Source organism: Palaemon carinicauda, chromosome 17 (assembly GCF_036898095.1).
Source record: "Palaemon carinicauda isolate YSFRI2023 chromosome 17, ASM3689809v2, whole genome shotgun sequence".
Taxonomy (NCBI): domain Eukaryota; kingdom Metazoa; phylum Arthropoda; class Malacostraca; order Decapoda; family Palaemonidae; genus Palaemon; species Palaemon carinicauda.
In genome coordinates, this window is record NC_090741.1 from 57,585,354 (window position 1) to 57,610,319 (window position 24,966).

At 40.3% G+C, this 24,966-nt stretch overlaps 1 protein-coding gene across 1 annotated transcript in view; it reads left to right on the forward strand.

Moving 5' to 3' along the window:
* Positions 1–13,289: 13,289 nt before the first annotated feature.
* Positions 13,290–24,966, forward strand: part of LOC137656383 (oxysterol-binding protein 1-like) — a 260,638-nt gene continuing 248,961 nt past the window's right edge. The window contains exon 1 of the mRNA XM_068390557.1: positions 13,290–13,494. Coding sequence (XP_068246658.1) covers positions 13,373–13,494 — 122 coding nt within the window. The 5' untranslated portion in view covers positions 13,290–13,372. The remainder of the gene's footprint in view (positions 13,495–24,966) is intronic.

The window sequence follows — 24,966 nt, forward strand, 5'->3', positions numbered from 1 at the left end:
TACTCAAAAGAAATGCCTCCATATAATTTTGATATTTCATGGTGTGGTCTAATTTTTTTTTCAATTTTCTGCCTTGATATCTTTTATAGGTAGTATTAACCTCATCCCCAAAGGTTAATCAAAGGGATAGTTATTGACCTTAAAGAAATGATTAGTTTTAATGGATTCGTCATCGTCGGCTGAGGTAATTGAAGATCATTACCTAAACTAGAAGCTGTTCCAGCATACAAGAATGACCCTTAGTGAGTAGGTTGATTAAAGTGATGCCTTTTTGCTGAAGTTTTTACAGATCTATTCAGCCTGAATTCCATACGACATCACTTGTACCTTTTAGTTAACCAACCTAGACTTGATACATGAAGGTAAAGGTGTCTAGTTTCAGTTCCAGTTTCATCATAATAGATGCTTATCAGAACGTCAGGCGGACAAGTCCAAACACAGCAATGACCTCTCCAGTAAACGGCTTAAATCTCGGTCGGTCCCAGGCTGCAATCAATCTGCTGCCATGTGAGTGCTAGGGAAAAACGTTATCACTGTATTAGCCAGGAGGCTAGTTAAGTGTAGTACTCTTAGTACTTGAAAAATAAGCATATTTAAAGAGTACAAGTATGGCTTAAACTGTAATAATAAAAAAATGTAGCATTAGAATCGTGAAAAGTAATATGTATTCTAGTAAATTTTATATATAAAGGTGTTAGGCATTTAATGATTTTGTACTTGGTAGAATATAGATAGTTGGACTATTAAGTCTTTCGTTTTATAATACCCATAATTAATAGGTGAGGAATTACTTCCCTGACTCAAAGTTCAAAATTTAGAAAAGACAAGATTGAATTTACTATGCTGGGCTTGACTACAAATTGCATGCACACAACTAGGACATATTGGCACTGAGTAAAGATCCCAAAACAATAAGTACCTCATATTTCTTATTTTCAGTTAGGGGAGTTTCCTTTTTCATGCACTAAAATATTGTTCATTCGTACATGGATATGCACTTGAGTCAATTATAGGAGTTTTACTCCTATGTCGATTTTTGCCAAGATTCTTGGCCATGATGTGTCCTACTATGCAAGTGGCATTTGTAGATTTATTTCAGAAGCAGGTCTTTTGAAAACTATTCAACTTTTATAATGACTTTCAACTTTTATTTTAATTGAATATTCTTTTATTTATCTATAATCTAAATTATATCGGCGTTAATGACCTCAGATGTCAGGATGCTTGAAAACTTTAAATCAATAAATCAACGTATGTCGATTTTCTACGACCAGACAAAAAAAGGTGCCTAATTGGTAATTATAATAGGTTACTAAGCAACTCCACTGCTAGGGACTGTTACTTGCTGCTGCGAGGCAAGGGCCACTCTTCTCCTGGTTGTGTTGACAAGAGGTTGTCTTCTCTTGCTGCTTTATGATCGCGACTGACAACTTTGGTAAATTTCATTCCAAGTACTGTATAAGTAGAAATCTTTATCCTTACATATAACAAGAGGTTGTCTTCTCTTGCTGCTTTACGATCACGACTGACAACTTTGGTAAACTTCATTCCAAGTACTGTATAAGTAGAAATCTTTACCCTTACATACACACACTTGATAATGGTGTCCCGTATGGTGGCACTCCTAACAGGTCTTTGGTTTCTTTGTTATCAATGACATTAGCAGTTAACTGTGTACTGATAATGTAATAGTTAATATTATTTGTTTCTTGGCTTCATTTATTTTTCATGCTAAGCATACTATTATTTCTGCAATATTAAATGGTCAAGCATGTGCAATACACGAGTTTTATCTGTTGGATTTCAGCTATGTAGAAAAAGTTTGTGATAGGTTATACAGTTATCAAATGGAAGCAGAATTGTGATAAAATCTGAAAAAATTAGATGGTTCTATATACTGTTTACGAAGAGGAACAGCTAGTCCTAAACTAGAGATGTGTAAAAGATACGACTAAAAGTTACCCTCTCTTTAGTGAAAATTTAGTATACAAGAAATAAAAACTCTTGTGGTCTTTGTTGCCTGTCTCCCTGAACTGAGGATTGATGCTACTCTTCTATCCATTTCTATCGAGAACCTCTTCCACCACCACAACATCCTTCTCAAAACCCTTCAGCGCCTTGATGATCTACCTCTTAAAAGGTTTCACCAAATCCTTGTCTTTTCTTTCCTACACTCATCCTTACCACCCTGGTACTGTACTTGTATTTATATAATTTTTTTTCATTTGCCAGCCCCAAAAATCTACACCATTTCTACAGTATTTTTATTTATTCCAGCTTCTTATTTCTCCTCCCCTTTTAATGCCCACATTTCAGAGAACTCCTTTCGTGTCTAACTCTGTAAAAGGAAATTTATTTTGTTAAAAGCATTCTTGTAGATTTATTTCAGAAGCAGGTCTTTTGAAAACTATTCAACTTTTATAATGACTTTCAACTTTTATAATGACTTTCAACTTTTATTTTAATTGAAGATAAATTATTCCTCCTGTAATATATCCTCTTCTATTCTAGGATAAATGCCTCAAGTAGAAAGCACAATCTGTGTCAAGATCAGTTATACAAGTCCAGTACATTGAACCAAATGAGAAAATTATCGGCCTCCAGAACTTTTTAATATGTTATATTCCATTTATGATTTAAAAAAAGTATTGCCTGAGAGCTGTTAATATGGGGCCTACCATAGGTTGTTTTATGGAACATTAAATCCCTGTAATGTAATAAGTTGGAACCAGACAATGACGTGAGGTCTGACTTCACTGTGCAAAGTCTGAGTGTACAGTATTCTTTCCTGTACAGGCCCCTGAATATAAGCAATATACAGTTAAACTTATTAATGTTTCTGTGTTGTGGAGCAGTGTGCAGTACTGTATTGGCAGTTATGAAAATTTATAAAATATTCCTACCAAAATTTTTTATTTTATAATAAGTAATGTGCTTATGAAGTACTGAAAAGGGAGTTATCACAACAGTATTAGGAATACATATGAAATGTGCAGAGAGAGAGAGGATATATTAGCTGGTAATAGTGACTAAAAGAGAAATTACACATTTACTGAGATGCCTTGCTTAAGAGCAAATAGTAATACAGTGAACCCTCGTTTATCGCGGTAGATAGGTTCCAGTCGCGGCCGCGATAGGTGAAAATCCGCGAAGTAGTGACACCATATTTACCTATTTATTCAACATGTATATTCAGACTTTTAAAACCTTCCCTTGTACGTAGTACTGTTAACAAACTACCCTTTAATGTACAGAACACTTAATGCATGTACTACAGTACCCTAAACTAAAACAGGCACAAATATTAAAGGTGATTTTATATCATGCATTTCCTAAACATGCTAAAAAGCACTATAAAAAATGGCAACCAATGTTTTGTTTACATTTATCTCTGATCATAATGTAGAAACAAACTGGAGGTAGAGCTTTGCTTATTACCCAGACATATTTCCCATACTTTTCCCTTAGAACTACATCACATCTTCCAACTTTAGATATATATATATTATATATATATATATATATGTGTATATATATATATATATATATATATATATATATATATATATATTTATATATATATATATATATTTATATATATATATATATATATATATATATATATATATATATATATATATATTTATATATATATATATATATATATATATATATATATATATATATATATATATATATATATATGTGTGTGTGTGTGGATATATATATATATATATATATATATATATATATATATATATATATATATATATATATATATATATTTATATGTATACACATATACATAAATACATATATATATATATATATATTACTGTATATATATGGGTTATGGAAAAAATCCGCGAAGTGGTGAATCCGCGATGGTCGAACCGCGAAGTAGCGAGGGTTCACTGTAGTTTGACCAACATAGTTTTTACCCAGATCCATGTCCCCTAATTCTGTCATTTACTTTGCTGACGAAGACTACTTAATTTTACTTACTTCATAGTTTCACAACAGAGTTTTCTTCCGGGTGCACTTGAATGCATGATCGTATATTCCATGTTTCATCCAGTCCTCAAGTTTTTTGTATGTGATATTACTGTAGTTGATTTTTTAACGCATTAAGAATACGATGTTCAGACCAACCCTGTGAAAATTTGGAAGCTAGAGTCGATAGTATGCTTAAACTATTACCTGAAGTAATGATAGAACCTGTTGAGACAACTATACCCGTCTGAAATGAACTGTGGAACTTTTCCAACCTCACATATGCTCATATGGTTTATATTACAAGCCAACATACAGTGGAACCTCTACATACGAATTTAATCCGTTCCAGAACCAACTTCGGATGTAGAAATTGTTCGGATGTCGAAACGAATTTTCCCATAAGAATACATTGAAATAGGATTAATCCGTGGTTGAGCCCAAAAACCTATGATAACTTCTTAATAAACCACTACACATAATTTTCCATGAGAATAATGAACACTAAATTAGATAATAGACATGTAAATAAGAAGAATAGACATGTAAATAAGAAGAATTAGCAAAAAATGATAAATAAGAAACGGGTTTTTAGCGTCACTTTACCTTAGAAACTCCAGCGCAGGTGTTGTTCGTCTTCGCTACGCAGAGAGGAGACGGACGGACGGCGAGGAGGTAGAGAGGTTAATTACGATAAACGTAACACTACCGTAACTTATTCTAACTTACACTAAGTGAACTTTAACATAACTTAGCTTATTTTTTTTTTTTTATATATATTTTATATTTTTTTTTACATTTTCTTTTTTTCTTTTTGATGATTACGTAATTTTAATCACTATCACTTACATTTAAAATTGACTGAATTTCTTTTGCTTCACTCTTTTCCGTTTTCTGTGTTTCACTTTCTTCCTCTTCACTCTTTGCCGTTTTCTTCGGTTCACTTACATCCTCTTCATCGCGAGTTCGCTTCGCAGTTTTTTTAAAGAAAGCATCGATAGATAATTGCTTGGTACGGCTTTTCAGAATGTTTCGAAAGTGCGTTAGGCAAACATCATCGAATTGAGAAACTACACGACAAACCTGCAATTTCTTTGGATGGTATTTGTCGATGAAGTCGACCACGTCTTGATATTTTCCTAACACCTCTTTTATTTGCGCTGAACCTAACACATGTTCTACCTCCTCGCTCTCTTCCTCGTCATCACTCATGTGCTCCGACATAGCATGGAGTTCCTTGAGCTCATCCGTCGTCAGTTCGTCGTGATGTTCGGCGACGAGTTCCGTAACGTCATCTGCGTTGACCTCCAGACCCATGGACTTGCCAAGGGAGACGATTTCCTCTACGGCTTCCGCTGCACCGACCACGGGATCAGGTTCGGGGTCAAAACCCTCGAAATCTCGGGGAGAAACTGCATCAGGGCACAGCTTCTTCCATGCAGAATTGAGGGTCCGTCGAGTTAATCCCACCCAAGCCTGATCAATGATCTTTAAGCAGTGCACGATATTGAAGTGGCCCCTCCAAAATTCACGCAAAGTTAAGTTGGTGCTTTGCGTGACATTAAAGCACTGCTTGAATAAGTGCTTGGTGTACAGCTTCTTAAAATTAGAGATGACTTGCTGGTCCATGGGCTGGAGGATAGAGGTGGTATTTGGTGGAAGATACAGCACCTTTATGAACTTGAATTCATCGAAGATATCATCTTCAAGTCCGGGGGGGTGAGCGGGTGCATTGTCAAGGCATAGCAGGCACTTTAAAGGCAATTTCTGCTCATGAAGATACTTCTTCACAGAAGGACCGAAAACTTGGTTTACCCATTGCACAAAGAATTGCCCAGTGACCCAGGCCTTCGAGTTGGATCGCCAGAAAACATGAAGCTGATCCTTATCGACGTTGTGTGCTTTAAAGGCCCTAGGGTTCTCCGAATGGTAAACAAGCAAGGGCTTGACTTTAAAGTCCCCACTAGCGTTGGCACATAGAGCAAGAGTCAACCGATCCTTCATTGGCTTATGCCCAGGCAATTTCTTCTCTTCAGCAGTGATGTAGGTTCGACTCGGCATCTTCTTCCAAAACAGCCCGGTTTCATCACAATTGAACACCTGCTGCTCTACGTAGCCTTCTTCCTTTACGATATTTTCGAATTTCTTAACAAAGTCAGCTGCAGCCTTTGTGTCCGCACTAGCAGCCTCTCCGTGGCGAACAACTGAATGAATCCCGGACCGTTTCTTAAATTTCTCGAACCAGCCACGAGATGCCTTGAAATCATCTGAGGAAGGCTCGGTTGAACTCTCCCCAGCATCACCCCCAGAGCTCTCCTCCTTCAAGTCCGTAAAGATGGCGTGCGCCTTCTCGCAGATAACGGTTTCGGTGATGGTGTCGCCAACGATCTCTATCCTTAATCCACACTAGTAGAAGTCGTTCCATCTCTTCTATGATAGGGGTACGGCGTTTGGAAATTATAGTGATCCCCTTAGAAGGTTTCACTGCTTTAATAGCTTCCTTCTGTTTAAGGATTGTCGAGATCGTCGACATATTACGGCCATACTGTTTAGCAAGTTCACTCACGCGGATGCCACGCTCATGTTTTTCAATAATTTCCTGCTTAATTTCTATAGAAAGCATTTCCTTCTTCCTTTTCTCACCACTACCACTACCACTGGCAAAACTAAGCCTTTTTGGACCCATGATTTACGTAAATTATCGTTAATGGATGCACGTAAAAAATCACGATTAAATCACAGTTGATATCAGAACGCAAAGAGCACAACCGCAAGAAGCCAACGAGAACAGAGGACTGACCCAAGCCGCGCTAATTGAGCGTCCCTCCGAGGTCGATGTGCTGCCTTCTATCGGCGGAAATAAAAAACACTGCAGGCGCTATGAGCACCGACTACGCGTACGAGTATTGTTTACTTCGGGTGTCGAAAAAAACATTCGGGTGTAGAGTCGGAACGTGTTCGAATTGTACTTCGCGTGTCGAAAAATTCGGATACAACCGGTACGACGAAAATTGCTATTTCGTGTGTCGAAATAAAATTCGGGTGTAGAGTCAAAAATTTGCTCGAATTTTACTTCGGATGTTGGAAAATTCGGATGTAGATACGTTCGGATGTAGAGGTTCCACTGTAATTGTTTTTTGCGTGTTGTAAATATATCACCATCATTATCACTTATAACGCATCTATTCTTGCTGCTTAAGGCAAATAAAGGCAGAGAGATCTAAGAGGACTGGCCTCAACTTAAGTAGTATTATTGCTCAAAATTTTATAATGTTAAAGATCTCTCTGCTTCATGATCCATTGGTTTAGTGCCCAAATCTTAACTGCCGCGATGTGTTAAGATTGCCCCACCTTATGTGGAACATGGGCTCTTGCATTGGCAGCTGTCAATTATAACTGCCTGTAAACATTAATGCAGGTCATTCAGGGCTTCATTTAATTATACAATTGGTTGCAACTGGAGAAGACACTACAGACCATAACTTTAGTAGAAGCTAAAATGATCACAACCTAAAGTGGATACATGAAACTAGTTTCTGCTGTGACACTGGGTGTCTGATAAATGATTGCTTCAACTTTGTAAGAGAATTTTTACTTTTATTTTTGAAACATCGAAATAAGGAGGGGACCTTCTGACCTTTGGTAAGTTAGTTATGCAGTATGTTGATGACTACGAAAAAATATAGTGGTCTCAAAGGTTATACTGTGTCAAAATTTTCCTTCAATGTGGTCGGAGGAATCAGTAAAATTGTTATGAAAGGGTCAATGCATTTCAATTGCACTTCTGTTTCCATCATTACCAGACAATCATTAAAATATCCTCAAAATCATTTGCTGAAAACATGTTGCCTTTCTGCCTCCTATTTACAGTATTGCATGGTCGAGAGACTGAAAAATTTGGACAATTGTAGTTTTTCAAATATAAACTAATTCGTCACCTCATTGCCTTGTCTTCCTGGCTGCAGTGTTGGACCGTATGGCACAAATTTCATACAATATTACGTTCATCCATGACCACAAAGTGGGACTGAGTCTGAATTCTTTCCCTTATCAGGTAAAGTCCATAGCAAAGGTGGATTTACGTCATAAACTGATTCGACTGTATATCCTGAAATCTTCTTAATATGACAAGAGTTTGGTGCCTTGTCTTCAGAAATTGGAGTTGGCAACTGATTCTTAACAACCTCTATTAACCATGACACTGCCTCAGACCCCTTTTACGATTTGTAGAATATCTGGAGATAAGTATCCAACTGCAGAATTATTGTCAATTTGGGGGAGGTCCTTCCTCACTTTAAGTTTTGGCCCACTTTCCAGGGTATTTGGGTGTGACTCAGTCATCTTTCTTGGTTCAGAAGGACAACAGTTACCTCTTTGTTGAGGTTATCCTGTTAGGGATAGAAGGAAAGTATCTGTCTTGAAAGATGTGGTTTGACTCCTCTCCTGCTTAGTTTATAAAAGATAACCCTGGTTCCTTCATTCATCAACTGGGTTTCTATAACATTGATTCTGAAAACTGCCCCTCTAACAACTTCAAGTGCTCCTTGACACAGTTAAGCTAGCGTTGTTTCAGTCAAACAATCCTTGTTTCAACAAGTTTAAAGAAATTAAAACATACTCATACTGTATACAGTAGTACATGTACAGTATACTGTACTGTAGGCCATGTACTACTGTTTATAAGTATGTTAACATTTCTTTAAACTTGTTGAAACAAGGATTGTTTGACTAAGATAACACTAGCTTAACTGTATCGAGGAGCACTTGAAGTACCCATGCCCAGGTGAAATACAGTATCAGATTAGAGTTTTGCTGCAGAGATAAAACTCCTCTGTGTAGGTTGGTGAAGTCCCGGTGTGACAGTCTGAACGATCCGTTTGCCAGTGCATACGAAGTTGTTTTTTTATTTTCCTGTAATGTTAGTGTGCGCAGCTCAACATTACCGCTTGCCAGTACATACGAGCTTGATGTTTTATTTTCATGCGAGCGAAGCGAGCTAATGGCGGAAAAAAACCATTATACAATGTCAAGGAGAATTCTGAGACCGGGGGATCGTTAAGACCGTCACACCGGCACTGCACTACGTAGTCCTCTGTAGGCATCCGTTCTACTATACCTCCTCTCCCACTTCCTTTCTTCCATCTTTCTGGCCAACATTTTTCAACTCGACCCACTGTGCAACTAGGACTTGGCGGATTTCACCCAGTTGTGGGGTACAAGGCCGCTGAAGGGCCAGTACCGTGATATGATAACTCAATTCACAAATTCTATCCAATTCAAAAGGGCCAGACCAAGTTATTATGTAGTTTTGATACTATCTCCTGAAAAAATCCTTGAATTCGCTCCCAGGGATATTGAGAAATTGAGACGAAAGTGTCCATAAATAAAATGAAAATTGCAAGAGATTTAAAGAAAAGACGGCCATTTAATCTTCATGTTGGGAAGAAAGATGATGTATTCAGAGATTTCAAAACAAGGAAGATGTACTAATAAATCCTCGTAAAGTATTGGTGCAGGCGGTGCCCCTCCTGTAGTGCACTGTAGGCATTACATTATGGTATCAAGAAAAGACAGCCATTTAATCTTCATGTTGGAAAGAAAGATGATGTATTCAGAGATTTCAAAACAAGGAAAATGTACTAATAAATCCTAATAGAGTATTGGTGCAGGCGGTGCCCCTCCTGTATTGCACTGTAAGTATTTACAGTATCCCTATTGCCTTAGCTGTACCAAATTTTTAGCCTACCAAGTCTTTGATTGGCCTCTGTGGCCCTAGTAATGGGTCATCTGATCCAAATTTATTTATCAAAAGATGTTACTGTATGGACACAAGTCATGGCATGACAATGAAACAATCTCCAACAGAGTTTGTAGATTTGAGAACAAAGTCCTCAGAAGGATATTGGGAGTTAAATGGCAGTACAGGATTAGAAATTAAACTATTAAGAGATTACTCAAGTGCCATATGTTAATGAGATCATGGTGAGGGGGTAGATGGAGATGGTTTGGGCATGCTCTTTGCACTCCCTGAGAGAGATTAGTTCACCGAATGTTTAGCTAGGCTCCACCAGGCACTAGAAGAGATGGAAGACCCAGGCCTACGTTGCTGAGGAGTGTGAAGTGCTGAGTCAGAGACTATGAATGGAGAAGTATTGAATTAAAAGCTCAAGATAGAGACGACTGTCGAAATCTAACCGAGGCCCTTTGCGTCAATAGGCTTAGGAGGATTTGATGGTGAGGAAGCTAAATGTCTGATGGTTAAGCAGCAGGTAAACCAGAGTTGATAAGGCATCAATTGGTGTACTCTATTTGCATTTGCACTCCCATTCTTCTTCTAGGTCCCAACTTAATTTTCACATCATAGTGGAACTTCAAATGTTCAAACAAGCAGGGAATTGAATGTTTTTTATGTTGGATAGGCTGATATGATTCTATCTTTAAAAGGCAGATCTATTTTTAACGTTACTTCTGATCTTAAGAGATTTTATATTTTTTTATTCATTACTGCAGATATGTAGTTCATTTATATCCTTACTGGGGTATTTTCCCATGTTGGTATAAGGACGTTAATGTAAGTTATTGTGTGCTCAGTCATAATTGAAACGGTTGGGAAGAATTTAGAGAAATCAACGAAATAACAGAAGAGAACAACAGGGCCACTGCTTTAATTAATGAAGATGTTTAAAGGTAATTGTGAGCTTCAGGTGTTAGGATGACTCGGACCAGGGAGAGCCAGGCAATGGCTGGTAAGTGGTGATGACTTTATACCTAACTTTTTATCAGCAGTATGGAAGGCGAAGAGGTGAATGAAGAATTGCTATCATTTGATAAATATGTTTGAACAAGACAATAACAATAAATATGTCTAATTTAGAATATTTTTTTTTTGTGAGTAATTGGCAAGAAACTGGAACAAAAACAAGGTTTAAAGGCACATGAATGGTAGAAGCAGGGGACAGACAGTGACAATGCCCTAGAGAAAAACAATATATACTGTACATATGATCAACATTCAAGCCACTTCTCCACCCAATCTAGAACCATGGAGGCCCAGGCAATCGCTGCTGAGGACTAAGCAGGTAGACCTTCAGGCTCCATCCATAGCTCCTAACGATTGTGAGGTTGCAGACACTAAAAGAAACTATCGAGCTTGAGCGGGACTCGAACCCCAATCCAGCAGATCGCCAAGCAGGGACGTTATTAATAGACTATTGCAATCTCTCTCTCTCTCTCTCTCTCTCTCTCTCTCTCTCTCTCTCTCTCTCTCTCTCTCTCTCTCTCTCTCTCTCTCTCTCTCTCTCTCTCTTGTTAAAAAGCGAATTCCATGAACAGTAAAAGAAATTAGGTACTGTAGGATCAAATCAATTCTCTAGGATCAGGTAATAAGACAAAATGTATGAATGAGAAAATATTCTACCAGACGAGAAACAGCTGAACAAAGCACAAACCAAAGTAATATGGATAGGCCAATATGTCTGTACATGAATATGCGTATTTTAAGATAAAGTACAAGCATTATAAATGTAAATTAGGCCTACTGCTGGGAGTATGTAGATACTTTACAACACGATAATAAGGTTGTGATGGAAAATTATAAGGAGAAAAGTATGGATATGCAATGAACTTCAAGACATTCATTTGAAGGTAGGGTTTAAGGGAACTTCAAAATTGTGTTACAGTATACATTTTTTATGATAAGGAATGGATGAAGTCGATTAACTCTCCCAAATTAGATAACCAGGTAAATACTTAATCGTCTGATAATTCCCCTTAACCATTTAGTCATTTTAATGAGTTGCCGTATCTTCTCTCTATGTCATTTGAGATTCCTGACTCATATGGTTAAACTTGTCAGTATTTGTATTATTACGCTTTAATTCGTCTTTTATAGGCCTACGCAATCAACCACTATGCTTAAATACATGCTGTTATTATGTTTCCACCCTATCCTTTGTATTTAGACTATCAAAATGCTTTAGCATATCTTCTTCCTTTAACTCAATAATACTTATGTTGAAACATTTATACTTTTCTTTCCTGTTGCAGAATGTTTGTTCGTATAACTATTATTCTAATTTAGCAAGACGAGGTGCATCACAAATTTAATGAGAAATTGATTATTAAAACATTTATATTTTTTCCTGATGCGGAATGTTTGTTCGTATAACTATTATTCTAATTTAGCAAGGCACCTCGCCTCATAAATTTAATTAATAATCTATTGTAATATTTCAATGGGACATTTTCCAGCATATTTTTTACCATAGAATATAATCTACAGTGACATCTTATCTGTAAGCCCTTCCTTACAACTATACTCTCTCCATTCAGGAGAAATAGATATGACACGTAACGAGTTTGACAGACCATGAATAAAATGTAAAAATCATCAATCCAAGCTGATATAAATTAAAATAAAATTAACCCTATTGAATTTTCCTGTCAATCAATTACCAAATGGCTATAATATCGAACATAAATAGATTTTTAGATTATTGAAACTAGTTTTAAATCACTGTTGCCAACACCACCAGCTTATCATTTGTTGACTGGTCCATAATATTTGTGTTCTTTATCATTGTTTCACAGGAAATCTTAAGAGAATTTGACATATAATATTTGAAAATAAATCAAAGCATGTAAAATTATACAAAATATATATTTTAATTTGACCCTGAATGAATTTAGCGTTTGTTGATAAACATAAACAAACCAAATATAATGACCCAGTTCTCTCTGCAGACGTTCCACTGACCAAAAATTCCCATTTTCTTTCAAAATCAACATTAATTCCCATCAATAAATACGTTCCTAAATTTCATACGAGATAAAAAAGCGAAAAGAAAGATATATTATAAATCTTAAATATGATTCTTACCACAATACTCACTCAGATCAGATTCCCGTTGAGGCTTCGCCTTAGTAACGGCGCGTCTGTGTCTTTTAGTTTTGTGTGTTTCTTATTTTCACTAGTTTTTCTCTTTTCATCCACATTTGTTGCAGTACACTTTTCTTATATTTAATATTTTATTCACAAAAAGAGGAATTTTCCTCAATTGCTTTTATTCTCATATCACTAAACTGTGGGCAATATAACATGAAGAGGTTAGCATTTTCTTCTACATCACAGAATACACAGTTTATATTTCCATCTTGGTGTCTGTTTTTTTATATTCAAGCCCAATAATAAAATAACAGTAATGACAATAATAATAAAATTGACGAAAATGTATTGTCATATACTTCCTCCTCCTTGATTTCACTCATGAAAATATAAATAAGAAGAAGAAGACTATTTGGCAGTGTTGCCAAAGGTGCCATCTTGGCTCCATCAGATGATGATTGTTGTGACAAGCAAATCTCATCCATAAAAACCAAAATGTCGACAGAGAAACAATCAGACCCGGACATGAAAGGTTGGTTGTATAAGTGGACCAATTACCTAAAAGGCTACCAGAAACGATGGTTCGTCCTCTCCAACGGCCTGCTTTCTTACTACAGGTAAGGGAAGGCCTAAGCTACCGTAGGCCTGTTAGACTATCCCCGAACAGGTATGCTAACCCGGACAGACTTTCTTTGCAGGTTATACTTTGTTTTTTAAGTGACAGACGACTAAATATAACATTTGGTAAGTCATTACACCTTCGGGTTTTAATATTTCGTAAATCCTGCCGGTAGGCCTAGTCTTGCTGTACAAGTTACTTAGGCCTATTGTAGTTTTAAGGGAAGGTTTTATCCATCGTAGATTTCGGCCCATTTTCGATTTCGGTGCTTATTCGGACACGGGATTAAAATGGCATCTATTTTAAGTCGAAGTGAAATGCTGTCAATGGATGAGTCATAGTCATAGTATTACAGCTTAGGCAGTCTTTGCCTTGTTTAGCTTAATAGGAGCTGATGGTAGCTTAGCTCTAAGGAAGAGGGCGGTAGCCTAGGTTAGCGTAAAAGGAGGTTATGGTAGCCTAGTTTAACTTGAAAGAAGCTGATGGTAGCTTAGCTTAGCTGAAAAGAAGGTTATGGTAGCCTAGTTTAGCTCAAAAGAATCTGATAGTAGCTTAGCTGAAAAGAAGGTTACGGTAGCCTAGTTTAGCTCCAAAGAAGCTGATGGTAACCTAGCTTAACTCAGAAGCTGATGGTAGCTTAGCTTAGCCCAAAAGAAGCTGATGGCAAGATGCATACTTGCCACTGTAGCTAACGACAAAAGCTCCTTATTTTTTTCGAAGCTTTAGCTGATATTTTCGTCTACTTTCTGTTATTCTCTGTGGCTGTCGGTCGACCTATGGGAATGTTACGCCCACTTTGGATGCTTTGCAAATTTTTGACATGAAATCTATGGTATTACAGGGGAGGTATTATTATTATTATTATTATTATTGTTATTATTATTAGCTTAGCTACAATCCTAGTTGGAAAAGTATGATATCATAAGCCCAACGACTCCAACAAGGGAAAAAATAGCCTAATGAGGGGAGCCTTTGTATATCAGCTGCCAGTTCCTCCAGAGTGCATAAAAAATGGAAACCAACTAACTTGAACTCCCCCGCACAACCTAACCTACAAGCCGTATCCTTACCTACTTACCTAAGGGGGGCTGACGCCCCCCGGGGACCCCCACTTACACTGACGTATTCTTAGTCAGCCGTCATCATACATACAGGTGGCCGCTATCATACATACACCCCTAGTGAGGAAATGAAATATGGGTATAAATAAACTGTGAGAAGGAATGAATAGTTGAAAATTAAAATATCTTAGTAACAACGTTGATATAGATCTGTCATATATAAACAAAGAAGAGAAATTCACGTCAGTCTGTTCAACATAAAAACTTCTGACTTAATGATTTACATAACCTAGTTATGAGGATACATAATTTCCCCAACCCCTTTAACCCTTTTACCCCAGGGGTATTTGGAAATTTCCAACCCTTAACCCCCAGGGGGTTATTTTTTTCCTAGCAAATTTTGCAATATATTTTTTTTAAATTGCTCTAACAGCCTTAATTTTTGTCATGGAGAGGTCAGGTTGGTCTCATTCTCTTGGAAAATGCCTGAATATTCTCAAAAAATTATCAAAAAATAGGAAAAACTAATTTTTATAGCATTTTTTTGCAAGGACGTTCCGGTACGTCCATGGAGGTAAAGGGATGGCTTTTGTGAATCGTACCAGTACGTTCTTTGGGGGTGAAAGGGTTAAAAAATATCACACATTCAATGAGTTAGAAAACGGCGTCCTGATCTAGATATTAATCTCGGGTACTGTTATTCAATTAGTTCTTTATGGATTTTGCATAAGATTTTTCATAAATCTGACCATCTTTTACATTCAGATCTTCCCGGACAGTTCCATCTTGTCCATAATACTAGGCATGCAGTTAATTGTAATAGTCAGCCCTTCTCCATCATGAGGCTTAATACTGTACAGTATTCTAGATGTTTTATTCCAAGTGTGACCAAGTTGTAGAATGATCTTCCTAATTTCGTGGTTGAATCAGTAGAACTTCAAAAGTTCAAACTCGCGGCTAATGTTTTTAAGTTGAACAGGCTGACATAAGTCTTTTTATAGTTTATATATGAAATACAGTATCTGATTTGATGATGTAACTTTTATTTAAATATTTTAATTGTTCATTATTTCTCATATTGTTTATGTATTTCCTTGCTTCCTTTCCTCACTGGGCTATTTTTCCCTGCTGGAGCCCTTGGACTTATAGCATCTTGTTTTACCAAATAGGGTTGTAGCTTAGCTAGTAATAATAATAATAATAATAGGTAATGTTTAAATTAGCGAGAGGTTGAATAAGAACACTTACTTAATAAAATTGATTTGTCACGCATTCTTCAAAAGGAAATATCTGCATCTGAATTGTGATAGTACACATTTATGAACTTTTCAAATATTTAATAGAGTTGCTGTCCTTTTGGGGGGTGATTGGCACTACAATGGTAAACATTAAAAATTCATATTCCTCCAACCTAATATGGCGTATTCTTAGTGTTTGGGGGCTTATTAGAAACGTCTCTGCCTGGTAATCTGTTGAACTGGGGTTCAAGACCCACACAAGCTCAATAGTTCCTTTTAATGTCTAGCCTCACCATCCTTGTGAGCTATGGATGGGTGGATTTTGTGGAGCCTATATGTCTACGTGCTGAGTTATCAGCAACCATTGCCTGGTCCTCCTTGGTTTTAGTTTAGATGGAAAGGGGCCTTGGGAACTGATCATATGTATATATAGACAGTCTCTACAGCATTGTCGCTGTCCCTTATCTCTGTCATTTATGAGTGACCTTTAAACGTCTATCTATGATCGGTGCCTGTATAAAGTTAGGTCATTGCTTACCTGAAGATTATATACTTGTCCTGCTTTAGGGAAGCAAACATTATTGTTTTGAAATAACTAATGTGTTGAGAATTATCATTGATCCAGTTTAAATTAATAAAAATTTATGAAATCAGGCAGGTGCCTGTAACTCATGAGGGTGTAGAGTTCACAATTTAATTTCTTGCTTTAGAATAGTATGTGCCTATATAATACTAATATTCAGTAGTAACTTGCACTTTTTGGAAACTTTTTTTTTTTTTTCCTTTTGTTGTAAACAAATTTTGTAAATAATGCAAAATACTCTTAAAGCTAGGAAATGGGGAAAACAAAACTGTATGTGTTGTGTTTCTTCACAAAATAACCACAATAGAGAAAAACATATGGGAAAATGGCAATACTTAGGAATGCATTTTAAGCATCTTTCCTAGATGCAACCTTGCCTTAACCTAATCTAGGGGATATATCTCTACCATTGCTGCCTTGTCCAGCCATTTACAGGTTTACTTCCTAGATTAACTCTTTCTCCATTTTAGTCTCACTCACATTGAAGTTTCTTCTTACCTTACACCCCAGTAGTGTTCGAGACCTCTTACACTTTATGGAGATACAATTTTCATACATATAGTTTCTTCTCTTTACCAACCTTTAAGGTGTTACATAAGTTTATCATTGCCAATGTAGAATTTTGTTATTTCTCAAATGCTTCTGTGCAAGTTATGAAAAGTATTACCATTTCGCCCCCATTATTGAAAAATTATGCTTCTGATAGTTAACTAAACTTTCATCTGGGCTCCACAAGGCACTAGAAGAGTTGGAAGACCCAGGCCTACATGGCTGAGGACTATGCTGCGTGAAATGATGAATGGAGAAGTATTGCTTTAAAAGCTCAAGATAGAGACGACTGGCAAAATCTAACCAAGGCCCTTTGTTTCAGTAGGCATAGGAGGAGATGATGATGATGACAGTTCAGACTTAACAACAACTTGTATATTTCCTTGTTTCCTTTCCTCACTGGGCTATTTGTCCCTGTTGGAATCCTTGGGCTTATAGCATCCTGCTTTTCCAACTAAGGTTGCAGCTTGGCTTGTAATAATAATAGTAATAATAATAATGATGTCGAGCAATGAAGAGTTATGAAAGTTATTGCAAAGAACTTTCATTTGCTGGAGCCAGAATGGCAATGGTTGAGAGAAAACTACAGCTCTCAATTGACAAAATTATCCAGTGGGCCGATTTGAATGGATTTAAGTTCTCAACAAGTAAAACTACTATTGTACATTTCTGTCGTATCCGGGAAGCACATCCAGACCCGGATATATACATTAAAGGTCAACGGATCCCATGTGTATCGGAAACCAAATTTTTAGATTTGATATTTGATTGTAGACTTACATGGGTTTCTCACCTAAAAGCGCTAAAAGCTAAATGTGTTGAAGCTCTGAATATTTCAAAAGTATTGTCCCATACATCATGGGGGGCAGACTGCAATACTATTTTAAAATTATACAAGGCCTTGATTTTTTCCAAAATTAGTTATGGATGTGAAATATACTCTTCAGCCACCCCAAGGCGGTTAAAAATATTAGATTCAATACATCATGCAGGTATTAGATTGTCCACGGGAGCATTTAGAACCTCGCCTATCCCAAGTCTCCTTGTTGATGCTGGAGAGTTACCTCTAGACCTTTACCGAATGTCTTCCATTGTTCGGTATTGGTTTGGATAGCAAAGACTCCCCAACTCTTTAGCCTTTCAGACTGCAAGCCTTGTGAGACACACATCATACTTTGAGTTGCACCCAAAATCTCCTCAACTTATGGCTTTTGGGTGAAACAATTATTAAACAGTCTGGATATAATTAGAAGTAAGGTACTTCCATTCAAGGTATCATCAACACCTCCATGGAAATTCCCAGAGATATTTTTTTGTAAATACTTTATTGGAGTTAAGAGGAATATGACTGACCTAGAAGCCAGGTCTCTTTTTATGGAACATGTTGAAGAACATAGAGGGTCAACTTTTATATATACTGATGGCTCCAAATCTGATGCTGGCATTGGATTTGGAGTACATAGTAAGGATTTTAATTGTAGAGGTGCACTTCCTCTAACAGCTTCCATATTCACTGCCGAACTTTATGGCATATTAACCGCTATTGAGAAAATAGCATTGGAGAAAGAGGGTAACTTTACAATTTTTAGTGATGCAAGGAGTGTCCTTCAAGCTTTAGAAGTTTTTAATCCTAGTAACCCTCTAGTTTTAAAGATTTTAGAATGGCTCTTTATTATTGGACGCAGAGGTATAATGGTTCGATTTTGTTGGGTTCCAGCACATGTAGGTGTGTCTGGGAATGAGAAGGCAGATTCACTGGCAAAGAATGCTGCATCCGAGTTGCTGCCAAGAAAGTATCTATTCCGTGTAATGATTATCTACCTAACATCAAGAAATTGCTTTGCAATAAATGGCAACAGCACTGGGATAGTCTAGATGGCAATAAAATGAGAGAGGTAACAAATGTCATAACTCCTTGGAGGTATAACATGATGCCCCGAAAATGGAAGACTTCTCTTTGTCGTCTCCGTATTGGTCACACTCGGTTAACCCACGAGTTTCTGCTGAAGGGCCAACACCAACCGTATTGTGACGACTGTTTGGTACCTCTAACAGTGAGGCATCTATTGACCGAATGCCCTAATTATAATAACTTGCGGAATAGATATTTGTTAGAGGCTCGAGGTGAGGGTGGCAGGTTCATCCTTGCCAAGATTCTTGGACATGATGTGTCCTACTATGCAAGTGGCATTTTTAGATTTGTTTCAGAAGCGGGTCTTTTGAAAACTCTCTAACTTTTATAATGACTTATTAACTTTTATGGTTTTAATTGAATATTCTTTAATTTTTTATATATATAAACTAAATGATATCGGCATCAATGACCCTAGATGTCAGTATGCCTGAAAACCTTAAATCAATCAATCAATCAATCTATTGCAAATAACAGAATTGTTTCCATTATTTACAATGAATTTGTAATGTAATATCTCTCTCTCTCTCTCTCTCTCTCCTCTCTCTTCTCTCTCTCTCTCTCTCTCTCTCTCTCTCTCTCTCTCTCTCTCTCTCTCCTCTCTCTCTCTCTCTCTCTCTCTCTCTCTCTCTCTCTCTCTCTCTCTCTCTCTCTCTCTATTTTAAATTGTTTAACATTCATTTGTGAACTCTGATATTTGGAAAATTTTTTAGACTTTACTGGAAAGGTTAGTGGTATTTCCTTCCTGTGTTGGCTGGAAAAAACGGAAATGAATGGATTGGGATGGGACTAAACCTTAAAGGAGATATACCAGTGTGTTATAGGAAGAAAGGTTTTGATAGAATGAAAAAAGATAAAAATAAATGGAGAATTCATAAGCTTTGATTCATGCAATCTGAGGATTACCAGTTTCCTAAGAGTAAATTTTAGAAGTAGCAGCCTGACAGGTGTATCAAATTTTCCCCATTGAGTTAATGAAGAATAATTAAGATGAGTCTATATGTACTACTTTATATAAAAAAAAGAGAGATCTTGCCATGCAGTGAAGAGAATTGAACTATGTTGTGAGAATACTGTCATTAATATCATCATCATCATCATCTCCTCTTATGCCTATTGACGCAAAGGGCCTTGGTTAGATTTCGCCAGTCGTCTCTATCTTGAGCTTTTAATTCAGTACTTCTTCATTCATCATCTCCTACTTTGCACTTAATAGTCCTCATCCATGTAGGCTTAGGTTTTCCAACTTTTTTAGTTCATTGTAGAGCCCAGCTCAAAGTTTGGTGAACTAATCTCTTTTGGGGAGTGTGAAGGGCATGCCCAAACCATCTCCATCTACCCCTCATCTTGATCTCATCCACATATGGCACTCAAGTAATCTCTCTTACAGTTTAATTTATAATCCTGTCCTGCCATTTAACTCCCAATATCCTTTTGAGCGCTTTGTTCTCAAATCTACTAAAACTATTGGAGATTGTTTCATTGTCATACCATGACTCATGTCTATAGTATATAGTAACACCGATCTCACCAAACTGATACATATACAGTACAGTAGTCTGATTTTTATATTTGCTGTAATTTCAGGCGATTTGATTTCCAAATTTTACTTAACCTAGCCATTGTTTGAATTGCTCTTTTCAATCTTTCACTAAACTTTAATTCTAAATACTCTGTATTGGAGATAATAGTTCCTAAATATTTGAATAATTCTACCTCATTAATCGCCTAAACAATCGCCAACTTTGGCAGAGGTTGATCCTCTGTCTATCATCGACGTTGTGGTGGCAGAGGCTTCTGATGCTATATCTCAAACCTCTGCTCCTGATCAACCTGTTATAGCTGAAGGCTTAGTTTCTCCCTCTGCTCATCCTTCGAGGTTGGAACTAAGTCCAATGGTCTCTCCTGCCAGTGATTCTTCCCCTCGGGGGAGTTCACTTACAGAGACTCCTCTTCGGAGGACTGCTGATGGTCAGCCCGCTGACCCCACGGCCCCAGAGGGCGCATAAGGCGTAAAGCCCGCCTGCCTCTTCGCCGGAGAGGCCTTTCTTCACCTCGGTTCATCGTCTCCGCAGTCTGCCGCAGAGGAACCTCGCCATCGTTCTCCGACTCTCCCAGCTACAACCCTGGACCTCTCTGCTGATCGTTTGCGATCCCCTTCGGTGGAAGGTCGTCCTTACAAAGGACACGTCGACCTTCCACCCGTCAGACCTGCTGAGCTGCCGTCGCCGTTCCTGGCTGCTGATGCGCTTTGGGCACCAACCAAACCTGTTTTTATTAAACAGGCAACGGTTCCTTCGGGGCAACAAGGGCGTATGAGCAAGTTAGCACATACGTCCCACACGCGCCATGCAAGACATGCGCGCCAATGATCTGACCTCTCTGAGGTTTCGGAATTAGCGCACAGGCACTCTCCGAGTGTTGCTGATATAGCGCCAGTGCTCAGCTGCGCGCAAGCGCTCATCGGCTGCCGGCGTTCCAGAGATAGCGCGTCAGTGCTCACCTGCGCAAGCGCTCATCTGCCGACGATGTTACTGCTAAAGCGCGTCAGCGCTCACCTGCGCGCCAGCACTCTCCTGCGCGCCAGCGCTCCCCTGATTGCCAGCGCGCCTTCAACCTTCTGCGCGCCATCGTTCTCCTGCGCGCCCACGGTCACCTGATCTGGGCGCAGTAGGGAAGTTGAATACTTCCCCTGTGCGTCAGCGCTCGCCAACGCGCTAGCGCTTGGGAGATGCGCGCCCACGCCCATCTCCCCAGCCTGATGTGCGCACACATACACGCCCGCGCACAAGAGATATCTCTCCTGCGCGCGTGTCCAACGGTATCATTGCCCGCACAGGCTCTTCATCCTGAGCCGGCGCGCAATCTTCCTGCTGCGCACCCTCTGCTGTCTCTGACGAGCACTCCTACGCGCCATCGCTCGTCCACGCGCACCCTCGACATCGCCCGCGCACGCACCCTCGACATCGCCCGCGCACGCACCCTCGACATCGCCCGCGCACGCACCCTCGACATCGCTCGCGCACGCACCCTCGACATCGCCCGCGCACGCACCCTCGACATCGCCCGCGCACGCACCCTCGACATCGCCCGCGCACGCACCCTCGACATCGCCCGCGCGTGCACCCTCGTCATCGCCCGCGCACGCCAACAGTCTCCCGCGCGCGACCCCAGGTATTCCCCATCGTGCGAGCGCCAGTGCGCTCCCCAGCGCAATTGCCAATACCCTCCCACGCGCAAGGCTGCAGGACAACGTGCGGCTAAGTCGTCATCGCCAAACACCCCCCCCCCCCCCCCCCCCCCCGCTCACCGGCAGGGGGGAAGGTTCCAGAAAGGTCCAAGGACATTTCTTCTCCTTCATCTTCTTCGTTCCAGGCGAACCCCCCTTTGGTAACTCCTCCCAGGGATCGGTCGATCCCTTTCCCTCCAGAGGGAGCAGCTGTCACCCAGCAGCCTTGGTTTGGGACACTGGTCAGAGCGGTCATGCAGGCGTTTAAGCCTGTCTTCTCTGACCTGGGCCACAGATCCTTGGCAGATTTTACCCCCCTGAAGAGGAAAAGAGGAGTTTTGAACGTGGTAACTTCTCCGAGGGCAAAGCTGACTCCTCGTAAGTCCTTGAGGAAGGCCTCCTCACCCCCCCCCCCCAGACTTTCTCTCCCTCTCCTTCGGACGAAGACTTCCCGTCCTCAGGGGAGTCACGTGAGGTGAGGTGTTCCCCCATTGCACCAATGGGGGAAATCCCACTTCGCGCTGGAAAGTCTTCTTGGGTAGGGGTGGAGAAGAACCTCTCCCTCTGTCGTTGTTGGAGTCCTGCATCCCTCCCAGGAGGGAGTCGAAGGACTCCAAAACTGTACCGAAGTCGTCATCAAGGCTTAGACCGGAGCCAGCCAAGCACTCGGAAAATGTCCACGAGTCCCCCTAAGAAGAGCCTTTGGGGATAGGAGACTTCGCTGCTAGTCCTTCAGGAGGAGAGCTACAGGAGTCAGAACATGCGTTCTGGCAGATTCTGACCCTTATGAGGAATCTCAATGGGTTTGCGGACCCGGAGATTCCTCCTTGTGAGGGCAAGGACACGGTCTTGGACTGAGTCTTTGGGACTCAAAGACCCTCTAGGGCCAATGCGGCTTTGCCCCGGTCTCAAGGGGTCAAGAGTGCCAGGGCCAAGATCGAGGTCCAGCTCTCCGAGCTTACCTCCTCCAGCCTATCCAGCGCCGGCAACAAGCTCCTCCCACCTCCTTGTGTCCAACAGGGGAGGTACTACGACATTGTTGAGAAGACTTGTTTAGCTCTTCCCCTTCACCATTCGTTGGAAGAGCTTACCAGGGGAGTCCCTCTTGAGAGACTCTCCAACCGGCAGGTTTCGTTCTCGGCTATGGAGATCCTTAGCCAGGAAAAGGTGGCGAAGTGTGCCATGCAGGCCACTTCGTGGCTGGATATCTGGCTAGGGACCCTAGGCATCCTGTTACGTTCGGAGGATTTGTCCAAAGAAAGTACCAGGAAGGCTATGAAGACCTTTTTACTCTCGGGCACTCGCACGATCGAGTTTCTATCCCACCAAGTCTCGAATTTGTGGGCTAACACCATCTTGAAACGTCGAGATGCGGTGTCTAAAAGGTTTCATCCAAAGGTCCCTAGTACCGAGGTCAGCAGGCTCAGGCATTCTTCCGTTATAGGGAAGAACTTGTTTGAGCCTAAGGACGTGGAGCAGGCAGGTGAGAGGTGGAGGAAGTCCAACCAGGATTCTCTCCTACATAGGGTTCTAACATCAAAGCACCCCAGCAACCACGTCCTACCAAGACCACGAAACCGGCAGGTGCAGCAAAGACAACGTTGTCTAAGCCCTTTCCTGTCAAGGACAAGAAAGTCAAAAAGTCCTCCAGGGGAGGAAAAAATCCTAGAGGGAGCGGCCGAGGCCGCAAATGCTAGGATTGGCAGTCCCCCTGCATGTTCACCAGTGGGGGGATGCCTACAAAGTTGCGCGAACAGGTGGCAGCAACTCAGGGCCGATTCCTGGACGATTTCTGTAATCAGTCAGGGATATCGCGTCCCGTTCACAACATCTCTATCTCCTTTGACAGCGGATCCAGTGTCGTTGAGCTCCCTTGCCATGGGATCAGCAAGGGGGCAGGCCCTTCGGGCAGAAGTCCAGACCATGTTGAAGAAGGGCGCTCTCCAGGAGGTCCTCGACGGGTCTCCAGGCTTCTTCAATTGACTCTTTCTTGTAAAGAAGGCGTCTGGAGGCTGGAGACCAGTCATCGACCTCTCAGCTCTGAACAAGTTTGTCAAGCAAACTCCGTTCAGCATGGAGACTGCAGACATGGTCAGACTTGCAGTGAGACCGCAAGACTTCATGTGTACACTGGATCTGAAGGATGCGTACTTCCAGATCCCAGTCCATCTGTCTTCAAGGAAGTACTTAAGATTCAGCCTAGACAACAAGGTTTACCAGTTCAAGGTGCTGTGTTTAGGTCTCTCCACAGCACCACAGGTTTTCACCAGAGTGTTCACCCTAATATCGTCGTGGGCACACAGGATCGGCATCTGTCTCCTCCGTTATCTGGACGACTGGCTGATCCTAGCAGACTCGGAGTCATCCCTTCTTCAACACCGAGACAAACTTCTGGGACTTTGCCAGGATCTGGGATCATGGTAAATCTCGAGAAGTCTTCTCTGCTTCCCACTCAAAGACTGGTATATCTAGGCATGATCATAGACACCAACCTCCACAAAGCCTTCCCATCAGACGACAGGATAGCAAGGCTGAGGAGGGTCGCAGGCCCTTTCCTCAGACGAGAAGAACTCCCAGTCCAATCGAGGTTACGTCTCCTCGGTCACCTCTCATCTTTGGTTCGTCTAGTTCCCAACGGTCGCCTCAGGATGAAATCCCTCCAGTGGCGACTCAAGTCCCGGTGAAATCAAGGTTACGATTCCCCGGACGTCATGATCCCTATGGGACCTGCGGAACGGACAGACCTTCAGTGGTGGGTGACAGACGAGAATCTACGAAGAGGAGTGGATCTTCTTGTCCTCCCCCTGGACTTGATGCTGTTTTCGGACACCCCAAAGAAAGGGTGGGGGGGGGCCACGTTCTGCACCACAGGACCTCAGGCCTGTGGTCAGAATCAGA